The following is a 19,895-nucleotide window of genomic DNA, read 5'->3' on the forward strand; positions in this document are numbered from 1 at the left end:
CACTCACTTAAACTCCAAATGTGGATTAATCCGCTCCTGAAAATAGTCCCCGACATATGCATTATGCCGTCCTGTCTGAGTAACGTAAGAAGCCACAGTGGCCAGCTATTTAAGTAATAGTGTATAGTATGTCATAAGTATGTTGAAAATTCAAAATACATAGTATTGTATGTAAAAAAAAATCATAGCATAGTATTTAAAAAAAGTCATTAAAAAGTCCAAGTATGATATGTTGAAAACAGTCGTGATAAAATCAAAGTATAGTATGTTAAACAAAGACATAGTTTTCCAAAAAGTCATAGTATATTATGTCGAAATAATCGTAAAATGTTAAAGTATGGTATGTTAAAAAAAAAAGAAATCAGTAAAAAACAGTTAAATAAGATGATCAGAAAGGCTCGGCTCTGTATTTTAAATGCAATCCATTAAAAAAAAAAAAATAATAAGGTACACAGAAGCTCATACAGTGAGCGACAAGATGTTGGAAAGTTGTTCCAGCAGCAGTCAGATGTTTAAATGAAGACCAATAGATTTTTTTTTAAATCTTTCATCCCTTTATCATGATTAAAATTGTTCTTTATGGTGTTATTTGTTCGTTATACTTTGCATTTGTATTCCTTTTGTACTCTGAATGCAATGTCTGTGTTAATTATTGTTTGTATGGGTTGAGTCCGGGACAAATGAGTTTATCCATTGGGGATTAATAAAGCTTTCCAATCATCGATGGTATATTATGTATATAAAAGTGGAAGAGAGAAGAACTCTGAGGAAACAGTTATACCAGACACCAAACAAGTGGCTCAAGAAGCTGAAAACCCAGATCCTGCAAGACAAAGACAACCCAGGAAGCAAAGGATGCAGGAACACCAAGTGAGGTGAAAAAGTCATAGTATAGTGTGTCATAAAAAAAGTGATTTAAAAGTCATTGTATATTATGCCGCAAAAGACATAAAGCAAGAAAGTGTAGTATGTAATAAGTCATAAAAAAGTCATAGTATAGAATGTCGAAAGAAATCATAAAAAGTCATAAAAAAAAGTCATAGTATAGTATGTCAAGAGCAAAACTTCTGAACTCCAGTAAGACGACAGGTGCGTAGAAGAATACCTTAGGTAGACAATATAGAACAAAAAAGTCAAAAAAGTCATATTATAGTATGTGGAAAAAGTTAAAAAAAAAAAAAGTCATAGTATAGCATGTCTTAAAGATAAAAATGTCAAAAAAGTATTTCATATGTCATAAAGGTCATGGAATATTAATCATAGTACCGGTCATAAATTATCTTATTTAAGTAAACCATAAAAAGCATATTTTGTATAGTATGGCATTAAAAATGTCTTAAAGAAGTCATAGTATTGTACATCATAAAAAATATGATGAAAAAAAAACGACACAAAAAGGTCATAACACACTAAGCCAGGAAACATTGTGGCGCCCGGCTCGAAAAACTGCGGCCGTAAAGATCTAAAAAAGGTCATCATTGACAACGTCGGGATCAAGTCGGACACAAGGGTGCGTTCACTGTACCTTAAAAAGGTTTACCATCTTTCTATTTATTTTTTTTAAACAAGCATATTTGTCCTCATTAGCAGGCGAACTGGGCCGTTCTGCCTGGTCACTGACCTCCACCAGCAGCGTGCGGACCACGGTGTCGATCTGACCCACGTCGGGGACGATGGCCACCTCGTTGCCACAGAGAACGTCGGTCTTCAGGGCCTCCGCGCTGACCTTCAGAGACACCTGACCTGTGGACACACACACATACATGGTCTTTATTCAGAAAGCACGGGGGCTGTATTGATTAGCGCTCGCTGTCACACTGTCACATTTTGTGTACGGAGGCAAAAAAAAGAAAATCATCTTCCCCCGTCCTGCTTTTCAATCCCACTCATTATTCTCCATCACCTCCTGTCTGTGTTTGCCTTCCTCCCCCTGTCTGCCATCTCATTAATCCCCATATTATACCACTCTATCTCCCCCCTTTCCCTTCCATCACAACCCACAATCCTTCACACGGGAGGACAAGTACAGATCACCCCCCGAGGGAGAGGTTTCTGAGTGTTTCGTCAGAGATACTACCTGACTTGTTAGTACAAGTGATTGTCAGCATTCCTCTAAGGGGGGAGTTAAGGGGAGCGCAATTTGACATTCATCAGAGCCTCGTATTCCATCCCTGCTGATGGAGGCTGATGGAAATCCTCCACCCCCCTCCCCCTCCTTGTCTTTGCTTCCAGCAGTGCAGACGCAACAGCTGTCAGCGCCCCTAATAGGGATTAATTAGCTTGTTCCGTCTCATCTTTGTGTCACCGAGAGTGTAAGTTTGGCATCGGACGGAACAAACATCATCAGTATTTAATTATGACGATGGGAAGATTGCATTATATTGTTAGCGACAGTGATGTTAGATACTCTTTGTGGTAATTAAGAGGCAGGGGGAGCGGAGCTAGGATACATATTTTTGCACGGATATTAAAATCAAAACTCGACCGACTAAGTGCCAATGCTGTTTTTTGATTTGTGAATGCATGTTGTATGTTGCACAAACTTATCTTAAATTGAACTCTAATATATATATAAACAAAAAAAACACCAAGTGCCTTAAAAATATTGTATCGCCATCGTTTTTAATGCCAAGTACTACTTGTAAATGTTTGTGTATCAAATGTGGCCTCAAATGAAACTGAACTTAATATAAATATATATATAAAGTAAATAAATATATATATATTTTATTTTTTTCTGTACCTTTCTTATCAGTTTAAAGTAGGTGGAGCTCACACGTGTCTGTGCACAATCAGAATTTAGTTGTTTTTGTTTAAATTCACAATAAATAAGGATGTTTTTCCCCCTCAGACGTTAGCTTTTGAGTGTTGCATATTTAGATATAAATGTTTAATGTTACATAGAAAAACAAGACCATAACATTTTCTGATTCATTCAACATTTCTTTGACATTTGTCTTTTTCCTGTCTTGTGTGTAATCATTATTGTGTTTATTCATTTTTTTATTCCAAAATGATAATTATTATTATAATTTCTATTGTCACATAAGTACCGTATATCATACAGTCATAATATTAATCTTTTCACAGACCACCAAAAGGAAGATACAAAACCATGTAAAGGTAAATAACATTTAACAAATCATTTGTTTAAAAACAAATATACATTTCTTTCCAAATCAAATGGACTGCGCGAGCATTATTTCTATTAATACCTAGAGCCGTTGGAGTTACGATCCACGAGAAGGTCCTGCTCTCCTCTCCGCACAGACACACGCGGTAATGGCAGCCATCACAGTTTCTGAAGTCGTACTGGTCTGACTCAGCCAGTGTAATATTCACCTGCAGACCGAACAACAGAGGCAAACAAATAAATAAAAGAGATGAAACATACTTATGCAAAGAGATACAAGAGAAAATGTCACTTCTTGGTGGTCTCTGGGGACCATGAATGTCTGCTCAAGACTGAAATATCTCAACAACTGAATGTTGAGATAGTTTTGTACAACAGACAATGACATCTTGAAATACAAATGTCATCCTCATTGGGGCAGTAGGGAAAAAAAGTAAATGGAACACCAAAGTATTTAGGATGCATCCTATGAGGACCATGAATGTTTGCCCCAGGCTGAAATATCTGTATATCTCAACTGTTGGGTGGATTGCGATGAGGTGTTGGACCCAGAGACAATGCTATCTTAAAACAAAAATATACAAAAAGTCAGGACATTAACAAAGTCATTACGATACATGAGGACCATGAATGTCTGCTCAAGACAGAAATAACTCAACAACTGATTGCCATGAAGTTTTTTGCAATGTGTTGGACTGACAGACAATGATATCTTGAAATACAACGTCAACCTCACTGTGGCACTAGAAAAAAAAAAAAAAAAAGTATTCAGGATGCATCCTATGAGAACCCTGAATGTCTGCTCCAGACTGAAATATCTCAACAAATGCTGGATGGATTGCCATGAAGTTTGTGTGGCAGTAACTGTCCGGCCTTGCCATTGCTAGAGCCATGCAACTATAGCATGACTAAAAGCATAAAAATAAACAATCGTTTTAAATAAACCATTATCCTACTCATTAGTCAATAAACACAAAATGAATCAACCTTTAATAGCCCCAGAAAATTAAGACGACATTTCTAGTAGGAAATATGGGATGACTTCTTCTATATCTATTATTATTATCGTACCCTCACACTAAACCGTTATAAATCCATTTAAATAAATTCCATCCGTAAGACCTTAATTACCATAATGCACTTGGAGAGGTAGTTGAAGACGGTGGCTTTGAGCGTGAACACCTCCCCTCGGATGACGGAGTAGGGCAAGGTGAGACTGACAAAGAACGGCTGGAAGACGACCAGTCCGATGTTGGGCGACACGCCGAAGCCCACGGAGGAGACGCAGAAAGCTCCGGCCGCCCATTTAGTGATGGTGTCAGGGACCGTCCTCTCCACGTCCACGGACCCGCTGTCTCTGTGCAAACACACCACCAAGAGTCAAATGAAAAGTTTAAAGTTTTATGAGAGAAAACACAAATATACAGAGCAAATTTCAAGACAATCTGCATTAGTAAATAGGGAGATATCCTGGGTGTTTGACGCAAAGACTGTACATAAGAAGTGGACGTCGTCATCGTGACGTCACACATTAGTTTGTTGATTTTTTGAAACCCTTAGTTCGTTGATTTACGGCCGTCCCCATGTTCCCCATAGTTTTTCGCAACCAATGAAAGCTAAAAAACATCAGACAATGATATCTTGAAATACAATGTCAACCTCATTGTGGCACTAGAAAAAAAAAAAAGTATTTAGGATGCATCCTATGAGAACCCTGAATGTCTGCTCCAGACTGAAATATCTCAACAACTGTTGGATGGATTGCCATGAAGTTTTGCACAATGAGTGGTAGTAACTGTCCGACCTTCCCTTCCCTAGAGCAACGCTGCTAGCATGAATAAGAGCATATAAATTCAAGGGGAATGTTTCAGTGAAAGAATTGTCCGATTTATCTAAAAGTCAATTAAACACAAAATTAATGAACCTTTAAGTTAAGAAGACATTTCTGTATTTGGTAGCTTCATCATCATCACCACAAGTTTGTCTGTGTTTAAATCTATTTATAAATAAAAAAGTCATCTTTTTTCCTCGTTTTTAATTTGATTGTTGCCTATTTAGTCACTTCTTTAATAAATTATTTGATAATTGATTATTATTACCCCACAGGAACCAGGTCCCAAATCCAGGTCTCTGGGAAGAAGGTCCTGACGGTCTCTTTCTTCGCCTCCTCTTTATCTCCAATACCTTGAGTTTCACCCTTTGGCATCATGTTGGCCATGGGGACCGGAGAGTCTACGAAGTCCGCAAAGTCTAGGACGATATATATATATATATATATATATATATATATATAAAAAAAGAAAAATACACCAATTCCCAGATCCAGGTCTCAGGGAAGTATGTTCTAATTGTCTAATTGGTCTTTCCAGCGAGATTAACCCTTTGCAGGTCGCTGTGATCCCTTAGATTAGGCGCTGAAAGCTTTACAGTATATCATGTCTGGTTCTAGGGTCAATATGAATGGTACATATCAGTGGGAAAAGCATAAAAACATACCGTCATATGCCATATGTGGCACATCGTAGATTTCTTCGCAGTTGTACGGTTTTCTCACATCGGAGTTGGTGACAATTTTGATTCCTATTTCCTAGAAGAGAAGGAAGAGAGAGAGGGAGGGATGATAAAAAAGTAATATGATTTGGTCTCCACTGACGACTACAGAATGAAACAAAATGTTTACGTTTTAAATGACCCTGATAAATATACGACAAACATATTATATGCTAAATGTTACTTTAAAGATGTTGTAGACATCATCCTTGTGATTGGGCGGTTCATGGTAGAATGAGCGCTTCGGTCGACTAGCTGGCTCCACCAACTCCAGTCCTGGTTCTGGCTCTGGTACTGGTTGTGGTTCTGGTACTGGTTGTGGTTCTGGTTCTGGCTCTGGTAAGCAAGGATACGGCTCATTGTCTTCCACCTCGTAGCTGTATCCCGACAGCTTCTGAAAAGGCAGCTTGCTGTACACCTGCACCGAAACACACACACATGTACATGAGCCGGGGAAAGCCAGCCGTGAAGAGAGCAGGTACAGGAAGTAGAGGTCTGCACAACCATGTTCTCAATACAAAAATAAATATTTATGTAATCTTAAGACACAAATAAATGAATACAAAATAATAATGATAGCAATAAGAATAACACCTATAATAATTAATAATAGTAATAATATAAAAAATAATAACAGTAATAATAATACAAAATAATAGTTATAATAATATGATAGTAAAAATAATAACAATAATTATAATAAAAAATAATAAAAGTAATAATAGTATTAATAGTAATAATAAAACAAATTATAATAATAATCATAATTATTATTATCACCTTAATATTACCAAGTATAATAATAATAATAATAATAATAATAATAATAATAATTTGTGACTTGAACGTGTCTAGATGTAGTTTTAGAGGCTTTTGCACACTGGCTGACTGCAAGTTTACACTATACTAAATCAAGGCAGTCATCTTTTTTACAATAAAAAACTGCATGTTCAGGTGTTGGGGTTCAGATGTAAACGCAGATTATTGTCGTACATAGTTGACGGTGAGCTCCTGCTCCGCCTGCAGCAGCAGGACGCTCTGGTCGATGGCCCTGACGGAGCACAAGGAGCCCGGCTGAGCCTGCAGGCTGAGCGTGGTCTTCTCTGCTGGAAGCTCCTGGAGAGAGGAGAACTTCAGAGACACCTGGGAACAGGAGACAACGAGATGGAGTCATTAGATTCAGGTAGAAGTTCAGGTAGCAGATTTATGTTGTGAAATTGGTCATTCAGGCGGTACCTTGTTATTGAGGCAGAGCCGAACGGGGAAGTTCCGGCTGTCGGCCACGGCCTCTCCACTGGGCATCATGGTGTAAACGACCACCTGGGCAAATGGTGCCAGATCTGTAACCTGAAGGAGTGAGATGGACAGCTCTCCTTTGTTGACTGGAGCATGAAACACAGAGAGACGAGGAAAGGACCATGTGAGACTACCAAAATACATACAACACAAATAACATACTTTAGCCATTATGGGATATGGCATGCAACAAACACCAAACTAACTGGGGACGCCACTCAAACTCAAGCCGTTAACCTCCAGCAGTTGACGTCATGATATCAGAGGAGACTCCTGAGGGAAATATTTGGCTATAAAGCTGCTAAATATGTCACTACAGTCACCAGGTTGTTGCTAACTTTGCTGGGCGTGTGGCATACGGTGGGCTTATCTGAGCTTTCTGGCATTAAAAACAGCTGCCTTAGTTGGTTTAGTGTTGATTCTTATCACGGGTTTTGCTGACAATAAGGGAAATACAGTTCATGACCAGACTAATCCTTTGAGATGGCTGTTGTAGTTTATGTAACATTAGTTTTTACCGATTCCTGCATTAACAGCCACCGGGACACGACCATGCTGCAAAATTCCACCTTTAGACATCACCTACAAGGAAACGTAACACAGTTAGATAAATCAAATGTTTGTTTTTTCACAAAGAATACATTTTTATACAATCACTATACTTAAGTAGGTGCAGTTACTTTTTGCAAAAAAAGTCTTAAAGAGAGTCAATGCAGCGGTTTAATTACTGTTCAACCAGACGTTAGCATAATGTAGGCAAGTTGTGCAAGTTAAGTGATTTAAAAACAAACAAAAAAAAAAAAAAACAACATGATTTAGGTAATTCTGACAGAAACTCAAAACAACAAATGTCTCACCAGGTAAAAGAAGTCGAGGACTTCCTGTTCCTTCTTTAGCTCCTTCCCCTGGATAATGTACTGAGCGCGCACCGTTGCATCTTTGTCACAGGAGAGCTTCCCGTTCACCTGCATGAGCTTCAAAAAACTACTGCTCTTGGAGTAAAACGGTGCGACGTTGTGATGGGCCGAAAGGTAGGCCGGGCGCAGCACATGGTGATCATACGCCTCACTCTCCTCCGTCCTTCTAGTACTCGCCTGTTGACACGACAAGCAGAGGTCAAAAGGTCACATTTCACATCACACTCTTTGTTATTACCAATAAACTCACATTCAACCAGTTCTCAAAAATGGATTAATTTAATAGGAATTTAGGTCCGTGTTGTTCAACTTCAACGGGATCGATATTTTGTAAAGTTTATTTAATTAGATATGGACTGCATAATTGATAAATACTGATTTGGTTATTAATAGGAACTGAATTGATTCTTCTGAACGAACAACAGTGACCGACCTTTATTGACACAGTGCCCTTCCAGAGAGCGGTTTCCAAAGAAAACGAAGCCATGCCTCTCTTGTCTGTGGTCAGGTTCAGGCTTAGAACGTTGCGGGCAAACAGATACACGGCCTCGTTGGCAACAGCTTTGCTGTCTGGACCGACCACTTTGACCTGCAAACAAGTCAGGAAGCATGAGCAAGACCTCAGCAGACTAAAACGTTCATCATTCATTCAACATACTAATGATTTTGCCAATCTCAAACATTTCCAGCAGGACTAAAAACTAACTTTGCTGGTGCTGGTCATTAAAAGGTTTAAGGCTAAAGGGTTTATTCCCCCCCGGGAGTATGAATGTGTTGAGAAAAATAGATTGTATATAAGAAGTGGTGACGTCAACCATTGGTGTGTGGAGTTCGAAAATTTTGCCGTCGCCATCTTGGACTTTGGCTGTCGCCTAATGTTCTTTTCGCAACCAATGTAACAGAAGTGACCATATATGGACTGAGGAGGAGTGACGTAGAGACGCCTATACGTCTCTGTTAGCGACCTGTCAATCATAGGATTTATGGTCTGTTTGACTCTAAATGGAGCATCATTTACTAAATGAACATCATGCTGTATTGAAGAAGACTTGAAACTAGAGATTGAGACCATAAACTCATGTTTACAATGTTTACTGAGGGAATAAATCAAGAGAGAAGTAGAGTCATTTTCTCATAGACTTCTATACAACCAGAGGAGTCGCCCCCTGGTGGACATGAGAGAGAATGCAGCTGTAAGACACTTCCGCATTGGCTTAACTTGGTAGAACCAGAGGTTACCGCCTGGTTCAGAAATATCTGGCAATTTGAACTTTACAGTATGCAATATCTTATGTGCAAAGGTGATAAAGGCTGCTTGAGAGAAAATCTAATGGCGTGTCCAAAATCTGAAGGGTTCATCCTCTGATGAGCTAAAACGTGTTCAGTTTAATGTTTGCCCATAAGTTTTTGATAATTCCTGTGTACTGCGATCTGCTGGAAATTATTTCCTTGTGGTTGCACTACAAGAAAGATTCAGTTATTAGGAACCAACCTCTAGAGACCATGAATATTCACAGCAAATTGAATGCATATCTTGTCAAGCTACCTTGTCATGGACGTAGTCATGTGTAGTTGTTGATATGCGGGCAGCACGAAAAACTTTATCCTCTGAGGATCCTAAATAACTTCACCTTAGTTCATTATTTGTTCAGCCAGGAAGAAACGTAAGTCAGAGCGTCTAACCGCAAGTCTCAGTAAGAAAAACTCTTATCTTTTGGGGACCATGAATGTCCATACGAATATTTGTTGAATGATTCAGCCATTTCCAATGATATAAAGAAACATTTGAGCTGAGAGCAGACTACAGCTCCCATTGGTCTTTAATGACACGGATTACCTTTCCCTCCAATGGGATGCCATGCTTGTAGGCTTCAGGTACGTCCTCGAAGGTGACCGTTCTGATGGTACTGCTGAAGCTGGTCTGCCCACTGCCTTTAAGAACCACCCCTAGATGGAAGTAAAGATACAGATCATCAAGAACAAGCTCTGTTTTCTCAGTGATCCAGGACAATGTGTCTTCAGTTGACCCACCTGTGCCGTACTCCTCCAATTCAGCAGTCACCTCAAAGTTCTGTTTGAACCTGGTCTTCTTGAGCGAAAACTTGGTCATGTTCACCATTTGTGTGGCACAACCACTTGTATCCGTCTAGAAGGTAACAACAAGAGTCCGTTACAAACTAAACAAAAATAATAATAGAATTTTGTGAAAGAAAGCAAGTCCCATGTTTATATCTGGAGTACTCACCGTCATCTCATACGTCTCACAGATGTTGTTTTCTTGGGCAGCTGAATACCAGTTATACCGGATGGCGTTTCTACAAAACACTGCCTTGACTGAACCAACTACAGGTTTTCCATAAGTGTATCTGCAGGGGAAAAAGCACAAGGATACAGAGATGCTTTTAGTATGTCATGTTAATATTTCCCATAGACAATATTGACTGAGAAGGTAACAGCACAATATCCATCAGAAGTTCTTAGAGTCATAATGAAATTGTAATTTATATTTTTAAAGAAATCAAGTTAAAACAAACCTAAAAGGATATATAGATATAAGTATATCCTTGGTGTTTGTTTTGACTTTTGGAATTGAATTATTCTTTTTTTTGACCGGATTGTGACCTGTCAGTCACAGTAGCCCCGCCCTAAAGCATCCCCTGCTTTATGGTCTGTTTGACTCTAAATGGAGCATCATTTACTAAATGAACATCATGCTGTATTGAAGAAGACTTGAAACTAGAGATTGAGACCATAAACTCATGTTTACAATGTTTACTGAGGGAATAAATCAAGAGAGAAGTAGAGTCATTTTCTCATAGACTTCTATACAACCAGAGGAGTCGCCCCCTGGTGGACACTAGAGAGAATGCAATGTTTACAGACACTTTCACATTGGCTTCATTGGAAGTACCGGAGGTTGTCTCCTGGATAATGTGCATTTAGCACCTTTAGCTTCTAGCCGCCATGTAGAGGCAATAGATATGCTCTAAATTTTGCTTTCGGCACTTTTAGGTAAATAGAAAAATATACAAAAAAACTGCAGTATCATTACAGTTTATATTTCCTTAGTGAGGAGAATTAAATTTTTTCTTTCTTCAATGTCAACCCCCGTCTGTCCTGTGTAAGTGGGACACTTACTTTCCACAAATCTTTAGCGTTGCCTCGTGGTCCAGGATGGAAATCACACTGGGTAGATGAACCTTTACTTCATACTTTGGCAAAACTAGCACAAGAAACAGAATCAAAAAAATGAATGCTGAAAATGTATACAGATCAAACATCATTACTTTTGGGTAAATCATCATATTTGTTTGTATGTAGCTGCTGCAGACCGTATTCCTTGATGTCAAAGCTGTGGGATACTTTCTCTCCTTTGTCCGTCGAGGCGGTGATCTTGTATTTTCCTTGCACCGCCTCAGGAATCATCGGGTGGGAGAGATCAAGGATGCCGCTAGTGACAGTCTTCTCCAACCACTGGGCTATGCGGTTTGAATTGGGATCCTACATGAAGACAGAAACAATGACTGAAGGTTGAGGTCAGAGCCAACGGCCGTCTGCTGCAGATTAACCAGCAAAAGGAACCGAATTTCAAGAAGGACAGAACAGATATACAGTGGACTGATGTATTGTTTCGTAATACAGAAGCCCACAAGGTTGTTTTAACCGCTGTAATGAGGAAAAATAAATCCTGCTACAATCCGCTAGGTGTGTTTTTTCATTTTGTGATTATAAAAACTTTCAAATTATTCAGACGGCGTATGTTTTTGTCCGTACAAAAGCTTTCAGACCGTTCATCTCAGTGTCCCTGCATACGATGGTTTTCATGTCACACTGTATTTGGTACTATCACTAGAGGTCGCCAAACTCATAAGATTAGTCTCAAAATAACAGAATACAATATTGTATTTAGATCAAATATTTGTAATAAGCACACGCTTAGTGGTGGAGATGTGAAGTCATGTGACAATTTTGTAGGTCCTCTATAGCATAACGCTAGCTTTTTACTCATAAAAGTGGTGTTCATTTGGTAAGATTATATTGATGAAAACCTTTAAGTTTCATAAACGTTTGTTTGACACAGACTATTTTCTGTAATATGTGAAAATAAAATGGGAAAATCTGTCATACAATAACTTTCAGTCAATCTTACCTGGAGCTCCACCACTTTGTACTGAAAAAGAAAAAAACAAATTATAAAAAGGTTAATAAACTGTAAATGGAATTTGCACAAAATATACACCAAGAATAAAGTAAATGTAAAGCTAGTTCACAGAAGAAAAATCATTATCTTTTCTTTTTCTATTTTTTTTTTTATAGTAGACGAAGAAAAACGCAGCCAAAAGGTAAAGACTCGAGTTTTACTTCTCAGTAGAGTTTTACTTCCAATAACTATCTGAGTCTGTCAGTGGCAACAACAAGCACTTTTAGTGGCCGAACGCTGACGGTGAGGAGTCGCCCTGAGCGATTACACTACTGCCCGTTAAGCCTCTGCAGCGTTCTCCTTCAATACTGGAACACTTTAAAATCATTTTGACTTAGAAACACAAAGTCCAGGTTGAAAGAAATAAAGAAGCTACCCTTTAATTATTTTCTGTTTCACCTCATAGATTACTTCCCATTTGTTTATCATCACATGACTGAAAAACTGAAAATTAAATGACATATTAAGCCCAAGTCAGCAAAAATGTTGTTAAAATTGTTGTATAGAAGTCTATGAGAAAATGACTCTACTTCTCTCTTGATTTATTCCCTCAGTAAACATTGTAAACATGAGTTTATGGTCTCAATCTCTAGTTTCAAGTCTTCTTCAATACAGCATGATGTTCATTTAGTAAATGATGCTCCATTTAGAGTCAAACAGACCATAAAGCAGGGATGCTTTAGGGCGGGGCTACACACTGATTGACAGGTCGACACCAGAGACGTATACGGCGTCTCTACGTCACTCCTCCTCAGTCCATATATGGTCACTTCCTGTTCACTGGTTGCAAAAAACAACATGACGATGGCCGGAATCCAAGATGGCGACAGCAAAATCACAAAATGTCAGCCCACAAACCAATGGGTCACAATGCCTACCTCCACTTCTTACAGTCTATGGTGCAAAGTCACGTGAATGTGTGAAGCTTTGTTCATCTCATTTGGACATTCAGACAGAAAAACGCTACAGCTTTATAGTTTCCTATGAGATCATTTAAAACATTTGAATTCATTTGGCTGCACGCGGTGCTGTTTTCAGCCTCTCTACACAAACGGAAAAGGCCCTGAGCCCCGTATTGATTCAGATGTTTGGGTCAGATGCAGTGTGTGCCAAATGAACTCTGACAGCATGTTTATCACACTACTCCACACAGCGCTTCACGCCCACGCTGTCTTCTGAATCAACAAACAGCCTTCCTTTCACCTCCCACTCCCCTGAACCAAAATAGACCTCGCTCCTCAGATTCACTGACTGCTCGGCAGAAATCACACCAGACTGCAAAAGTTCACTGCTTGGAATTATAACACACATCAGACAATATCATCATCATTTTAAAAAGGGGTAAAAATAAAAAATATGAGTAAATAAAACTCACCACTCGATCTACAGGGATGAAATTAGAGTCCATGGAGACGATTCGGAACTGGACTTTAAAAGAAAAACAGAAAAAAAAATAACCATCAATTTATTCTCTTAATATAATAAACAGACAGCAGTACATATCAGTAAGACAGACTGGGAATCAATTGTATTAAATGATACAGTACAGCTGTAATTAGATGGCACAAAACAAAAAGACAGCACTACTCTTTAGCAAAGTTTCTGGTGAAACCAAAAAAGATTCTTCTTCAGTTAACACAAAGAAGCAGCAAGTTTTTTAAGAAATATGGTTTTAAAAAAGGACACTGCAACAATATAAAGTAGTATTTAGTAAAGAAACAATGATCAAAATGAAAGCAGCAAAGTGCAAAACATCCTTAATCTCACAAATAGAAGGGTTCTAAGCGCCAAAAAACCCTGGATACTGCATTTCCCATAATGCAACTCAATAGCATGTTTTGTGAGACCCTCCTTGTCTTCGGCTTTCTGTGAAAAATCCCCGTGCACAAGCCAAAAAAACCCTGTTGACATCACTATGACCACTTTCTCAGGCGAGACAGCGCTCCTCTAGAGAGGCATGACCTAATGACAGACGCTATCAAGTTGCATTCTGGGAAGTCCAGGTTTTGGTGGTTTTTGGAGCTTGACCCATATAATTGACTAGAAAAAGTGATCTTTCTCACAAATCCCCTAAAGATAAGAAGGTGCAATACTAAATGTGTGAAATACCAATTTTAAGAAACACAAGTCCTTTAAACCAACGGCATCATATTTAGACAACACGTCTTTCTATAGCCGAGGTTATACAAGTATGATGAGAAATGACATAAAATAAATCATTTGTTTATCAGTTACTTTCTGTTTGTTACCTTAATTCTTGAAGGAAACTTTGTTTTTCATTTTTCACATCTCTTCGTTGAACAAAAAATCCCCAATAAATGGAGAAAAGTCTTAATGAACTGAAGTAAATGGGGGCCGTGTTTCACAACAAAACTATATAAAATAATGTGTTCAACATTCATCAAATCACAATGAAAGCTCACAGCAATTTTGAAAAAGGGATTTTTAAGCCTGTGGATTTGAAGTATTTTTCTCATATTCTTTTTAATAAATATTTCACCCACAAAATGACCGTCTGTATATAAATGTCTCGACCCCAGTGTCCCCCCTAAAGCCTTAAACCCTGAACCCCCCCCCATGAACTTACTGATGTAACCTGTTAAATGAGACTGTAAGGGCTTCAAACCGGTTTAAATATGAAGGGACAGCACTGTGCTGCAACATATCACGTTACCATGACAACGTCTGAACATGTTATGTGCACTCGTGGGTATGTAAATTATATTTTTTACTCCCGTTTGAACGTCTTCCAGAGTTATTTGTCAAATAATCTGTTTACTTGTTATTGTCAAAACCGCTTTTATAACAAAACGAAATGTTTGATGAATGAATCTGTGTCATAAAGTTTCTACGTGTGTTTATGATCCATCTTTAATCCTTAATGTTATACACCAGGCTTCCACTGGTAACCCCCGTTTTTTAAAGTCACATCGCTTTGAATTGTGGGTAATTCCCTCAGGCAAAGTCTGCAGAGATTCAGATTTACAGAAAGTGTTCATAAAAGGCTCAAAATGTCAGAGAGAGAGAGAGAGAGAGAGAGAGAGAGAGAGAGAGAGAGAGAGCTCAAACACCATGGTTTGACAGTGGGACAGAACTAAACCCTCACAGAAGTCCATGAGTCAGTGCGTGCTCAGGTTGAGGTCGGCCTCTGAGTCACCTCGTGTTAGTTTGTTTTTCTCTCAGGCCTCCACAGCAAATAAAAGAAAAAACAGAACAGCCTTGATGAATTCCGGTAAAATGTACTGGTGCAGTATAATCCAACTTATTCATACAGTGGTTTACTCACTACTTCACAAACACATGCATCTTTGCTAAAATTGAACCATTTTAAAAAAACACATGCACAATTTGAACAAAAATGCACGAGCAGTGAGAATTTGACTTTGTGAGTGAGACTTATGAGATTATTCTGCACGAGTTGTTTGTGAGTTTGTAGACGCCAATTTACTTCAATTCATCAAAACCGTTTCTCCATTTTTTTGATTCTTCGGTCACTTTTGAAAAACAAAATGTTTTCTTGAAGAATTCCAAGTAACACTGAGTGAGTCATTGATATACAGATGGTCATTTTGTGGACTTAGTATTCCTCAAAATTAAGAAGAAAAACACAAAATACATTTTTTTAAAGTGCTGTGAGCTTTCAATTGCTGGATGTTTTTATATATTTTTTTGACTGCACAGAACCTCTACCAAGAACTCTTGAGGAACTCTCTGTCCTCCATGAGCTGAATATAGACAGCATTCCTAAAATCAGTGGCTCAGCATTATGCAGATAGAAAAAGGAATGTAGACCAAAATTGTGCAAATGCAGCTGAATAGTAAGCGGTGCAGTCTGGATAACGGGGGATGTTTGAACAGTACGACAGCAGCATATTCTCCCTCACAGCAGGAAGCTCTGACACTTCAAATATCCTCCAAAGCGGTCCGTTTACCACTCACCGGTCTGTCCAGGTTTGTAGATGGGTTTATCGGTCTGGATGATGTGGATGAAAGCAGGAGGCTTGATGAGGATTTTGGTCTTCTTGCTCATCGTGCAGCTCTCACCCTGAATGGTGACAATAATGGTTGCCACAATTCTGGAGGTCACGGTAGGGACCTGCAGAAAACAAACAGAAAACATGCAGCTGTCAGAGAGGAAATGTGGATCTTTAGGAGAGAAGGAAGGAATGTTTTTAATGTAGTTTTGTGCACTTCTCTGGATTTTGTTTTGGCAGTGCATCATCTGTCAGAGAGGATATTGGACCTTTAGAAGGAGGAGAAGGAAGGAGAGCTTTGTGCACTTTTCTAGAGTGTACATTTTGTTTTTGCAGTGCAACTTTCAAGTCAATAACAGCTTGGAAACAAATCCAACAGAGTTCTGCTGAAATTCAGCAAAAGACTCGTCCATCACACATGGTAAATTACGGAATGTCGTCATGCTTGAGTAGCATATGTTTTCACTTGCTAATGGAGCTGCTGTTATGAAACAGGGACTGCTTCCAAATTTGGGTGAAGGGTGTTTTTTGTGTGTTTTGAGAGACTGAGAGTTAGAGTGGGGGGGGGGGGGGGGGGGCATAGTACAGAGGAATGCAGGTACATGGTCGGCCTTTTGGCAGAAAGAAAAGCAGCCTTTTTTTGTTTTTTTGTCACGGATAGACAAAGGCCAGACTCTGACTTCCCCCTGCGGCGGGGCCCAAACACTGGAGCGAAGTGAGAGCGAGCGCTGTCGTCACGGAGCTGATTGGGGTCGGCGGGTCGTTTCCATCGACATGGAGCAACGGCCTCCGTAAGTTACATGACAGCAGGCGGCTGTGTGACGGAAAGCAGAGGAACCATCTGCACGGTTAGGTCCATAATGACCATTAGTCGTGGTAGTGGAGCGGGGGGGCTACCTGAGAACCTCTCGGACGCATTTAACCACTAAAATCTGCTCCACTCCACTTTGCCGCCACTAACAATGCAGTTGCAAACACCCAAAGATCAAATGCATGTTGGGTCGGACCTGGAAGTTCAAGCAGCGGTAGAAGTCCTCGTTGACTTCCTCCTCCAGGATGGTGGTTCTTCCATAGTCCATCTCCAGGGCGACGGTCAGAGTGACGGGCTCCGTGGGGCCCTGGATCTGAGCACACAGGGTCTCCCGATGGCCTCCTATCACCTGGGAGCTCACGGTCACCACAAAAAAGATCCTGCAGGCAGAGGGGGAAAAAAAGGACATGATGTGCTGCAGAAAAAAAGCATTAAAAATAAAACCAAAAGCAATTCTGTGTGTTTCTGTTACAGCGCTATAACAATCATCTCATGTATTTTGTTATTGGATAATGTTAAAACATGTTCCAAGGCTTGGAAAGGGAATTATAGAAGTCGCATGTTAAAATAAGTTTAGCCATGAGGTGGATGTGAACACTGGGACACCTGTTCAAGAGTTAAGACATTAAAAATGGCTTTAATCAATATTTTATAATACAGGTCAAATGACTACGCAGATGAGTAACGTGAAAGGTGTCAGTCATATCTGTAAAAACATAAGACTGGATATAAATATGGACGACATGACAGCTCCCCAAAAGTGAAGCCAAAACAACTCCATCGCCCCCTGGTGGCTGGCTGCAGTAGAGGTCATAAGCCCCGCCCCCTCCATGTTAACGTATGGGACGTGGACCAAACTTAAAAAAAACCAGATTACACGTCAAGTTCATTTTTCCCCAAATATGGTTTCTGTAATTTTAAGGTTGTTCTTATCACGCTGATGTATGTTAAAGCTAGCCATGGTGCTAACGTAGCAGCTAGGTGGCTCACGCTAACAATCTGTGGCTAAACTCTGGCTCCAAATGACGTCAAGATCTCAAGATGGCCGCTCCCGTATCAGGGATATTTTGTCTTCTTTTTTTTTTTAACAGTGGGATGAAGTGGAGATGCATCATCAATCTAGTCTATGACATAAACTCACTATAACCTACCAAACCAGGGACACAGTTAGCAACTAGCTGGTGAACATACTGGAGCTATAAAAACAACATATTTTTCAGGAGTTGGAGGAGACCAAAGACGGAGCCAAAATTTGAGTATATATATATATTGGACTTTAATTCATCAAATGTCCAGAAACACAACTCCTAATAAACGTTAATGTTTCTCCCGTTCTTTTGGATAAGTAAACAGACAAATGTAGGTTTGCTATATTGATTTTAACGATGATGTCAGTGTTTTGTTTACAGCTCGTTTATATTGCAGGTTGAAATGTGCAAAAAAGACCAGTGGTGCAAAGGAACTCAGAACATTTACTCAACTTTTGATGCATTTGTAGTTATTTTGTTTTTTCCATTTTCTGCTGCTTTATACTACTAGTCACAAAACAAGTACGGCTACTTATGAGTTTTGCTTAATGATGAGTCTTATGAGTTGTAAGTACTTTTTCCACCACTGAAAAAGACATTCAGCATTTGAAATGTGGTGCTACTTTAACAGTTGTTTTCCATGTAAGGACACTGTAAACAACCACTCTGCTGCTGCGTTTGAGGCTGGTTGGCATTCACAGGCCTGCTGCTGCCAATGAGAAATAAAGGACACATTTAAATGAGTTTTGGTTGCTGCTGCTGAGAATATTGATGCCGTTTTAACCACAGCCGAAAGTTGCACAGATGAAGAAAAGTCATCTGACTCTGCCTCAAAAACTATAAGAGGCGTAGGAGGTGAGATGAGAGTTGAGATGATTGCAAAAAAACACACAAAACAAAGGTCAGAGCAGAATCAATGTGCAGAGAAGTTGTGTTTGTGAAACTAAGAGCAAAGGTCTCCATTTAAAAAACAAACGACGTCCTCTTTAAACTGATCATTAAGATGATTCAGTAGAATCACAGTGAAAGGCTTTACCAGTGATTGTTCCCACTAAAAGCAGCTTACTAATCAGATGGTAAGTGGTAGCAGATGGACACACACACACACACACATATACACACCACACACACACTCTCTGCTGATTGCATAACAGTGTTTTAAGGCCAACCACTGGACTCTCTGCTGGATGTTTGGTCCTCAGTGATACCAAACAACACCACCTGTAAATCTAACTTTTGTTTTACTTCATCACCTGCAGCTGCCTCTCCTGCAGAACCTTGGCACCCGTGCGTAATTTGGCACAGTGACGCACAACCCAAACTTTTGTTCTTGTTGTTGTTGCTGTTTTTTCTTGTTGATTAAAAAAACAAAAAAGGTTTTCTACTCACTTGTCATTGGGGTGTGCCTCTGCTGACGCGGTGAGGAGGGTGAGGATGAGGAGGATGAGGAGGGTGAGCGTTTGGAGCACAGGTGCCATGTTTTACGCAGACGCACTTCCAAGCCTGCAGCGGGCCGGAGTCAGGGAGAGGAGGACGGACAGAGTCGGACGTGCAAAGGGGGCAAGTTGCTCCAACAGATGGGGGCGGTGGTGGTGTTTGGCTGTTTATACCCCCCTCTGGAGTCACTCCCACCCAAACTCGTTGGACCTCTGCAGCCTCCTCCCTGTTCCCGAAAGAGGTTCACCTCCCAAACAAGCTGAATCACTGATCCTGAAGTCCACTCCTCCAGTTTTTTTTAAGGAATCTGGGGGTGTGTGTGTGTGGGGGAGGTGGACATACAGGATCCATTGTCTGACTGATCCAACAAGATGACCAGACATTTCAACACAGCGTTGAGCAACAAGAGGCCTGACTGGGAGATTAACTTATCCTGAGATCATCTGTGCATTCAAACACCAAAGACACCAAATGATCTAATGTGCCAGAAAAAGATTCCGTATGTCCCGATACATAACATGTGAAGTAGAGTAGAATATGCCAAATAT

General features: G+C 39.7%; 1 protein-coding gene across 1 annotated transcript in view; it reads right to left on the minus strand.

The window, feature by feature from the left end:
• LOC129092643 (alpha-2-macroglobulin) overlaps positions 1 to 19,498 on the minus strand; it is a 32,589-nt gene extending 13,091 nt beyond the window's left edge. The window contains exons 1-21 of the mRNA XM_054600692.1: positions 19,300 to 19,498; positions 17,079 to 17,262; positions 16,037 to 16,193; positions 13,473 to 13,525; positions 12,047 to 12,067; positions 11,229 to 11,397; positions 11,035 to 11,119; positions 10,142 to 10,262; positions 9,928 to 10,042; positions 9,734 to 9,843; positions 8,330 to 8,485; positions 7,837 to 8,073; positions 7,498 to 7,561; positions 6,920 to 7,065; positions 6,677 to 6,826; positions 5,868 to 6,101; positions 5,630 to 5,720; positions 5,233 to 5,383; positions 4,265 to 4,490; positions 3,216 to 3,342; positions 1,622 to 1,743 (exon numbers count right to left, since the gene is read on the minus strand). Coding sequence (XP_054456667.1) covers positions 1,622 to 1,743; positions 3,216 to 3,342; positions 4,265 to 4,490; positions 5,233 to 5,383; positions 5,630 to 5,720; positions 5,868 to 6,101; positions 6,677 to 6,826; positions 6,920 to 7,065; positions 7,498 to 7,561; positions 7,837 to 8,073; positions 8,330 to 8,485; positions 9,734 to 9,843; positions 9,928 to 10,042; positions 10,142 to 10,262; positions 11,035 to 11,119; positions 11,229 to 11,397; positions 12,047 to 12,067; positions 13,473 to 13,525; positions 16,037 to 16,193; positions 17,079 to 17,262; positions 19,300 to 19,388 — 2,808 coding nt within the window. The 5' untranslated portion in view covers positions 19,389 to 19,498. The remainder of the gene's footprint in view (positions 1 to 1,621; positions 1,744 to 3,215; positions 3,343 to 4,264; positions 4,491 to 5,232; positions 5,384 to 5,629; positions 5,721 to 5,867; positions 6,102 to 6,676; positions 6,827 to 6,919; positions 7,066 to 7,497; positions 7,562 to 7,836; positions 8,074 to 8,329; positions 8,486 to 9,733; positions 9,844 to 9,927; positions 10,043 to 10,141; positions 10,263 to 11,034; positions 11,120 to 11,228; positions 11,398 to 12,046; positions 12,068 to 13,472; positions 13,526 to 16,036; positions 16,194 to 17,078; positions 17,263 to 19,299) is intronic.
• Between the last annotated feature and the right edge of the window lie 397 nt (positions 19,499 to 19,895).

This window comes from Anoplopoma fimbria, chromosome 1 (assembly GCF_027596085.1).
Source record: "Anoplopoma fimbria isolate UVic2021 breed Golden Eagle Sablefish chromosome 1, Afim_UVic_2022, whole genome shotgun sequence".
Taxonomy (NCBI): Eukaryota; Metazoa; Chordata; class Actinopteri; order Perciformes; family Anoplopomatidae; genus Anoplopoma; species Anoplopoma fimbria.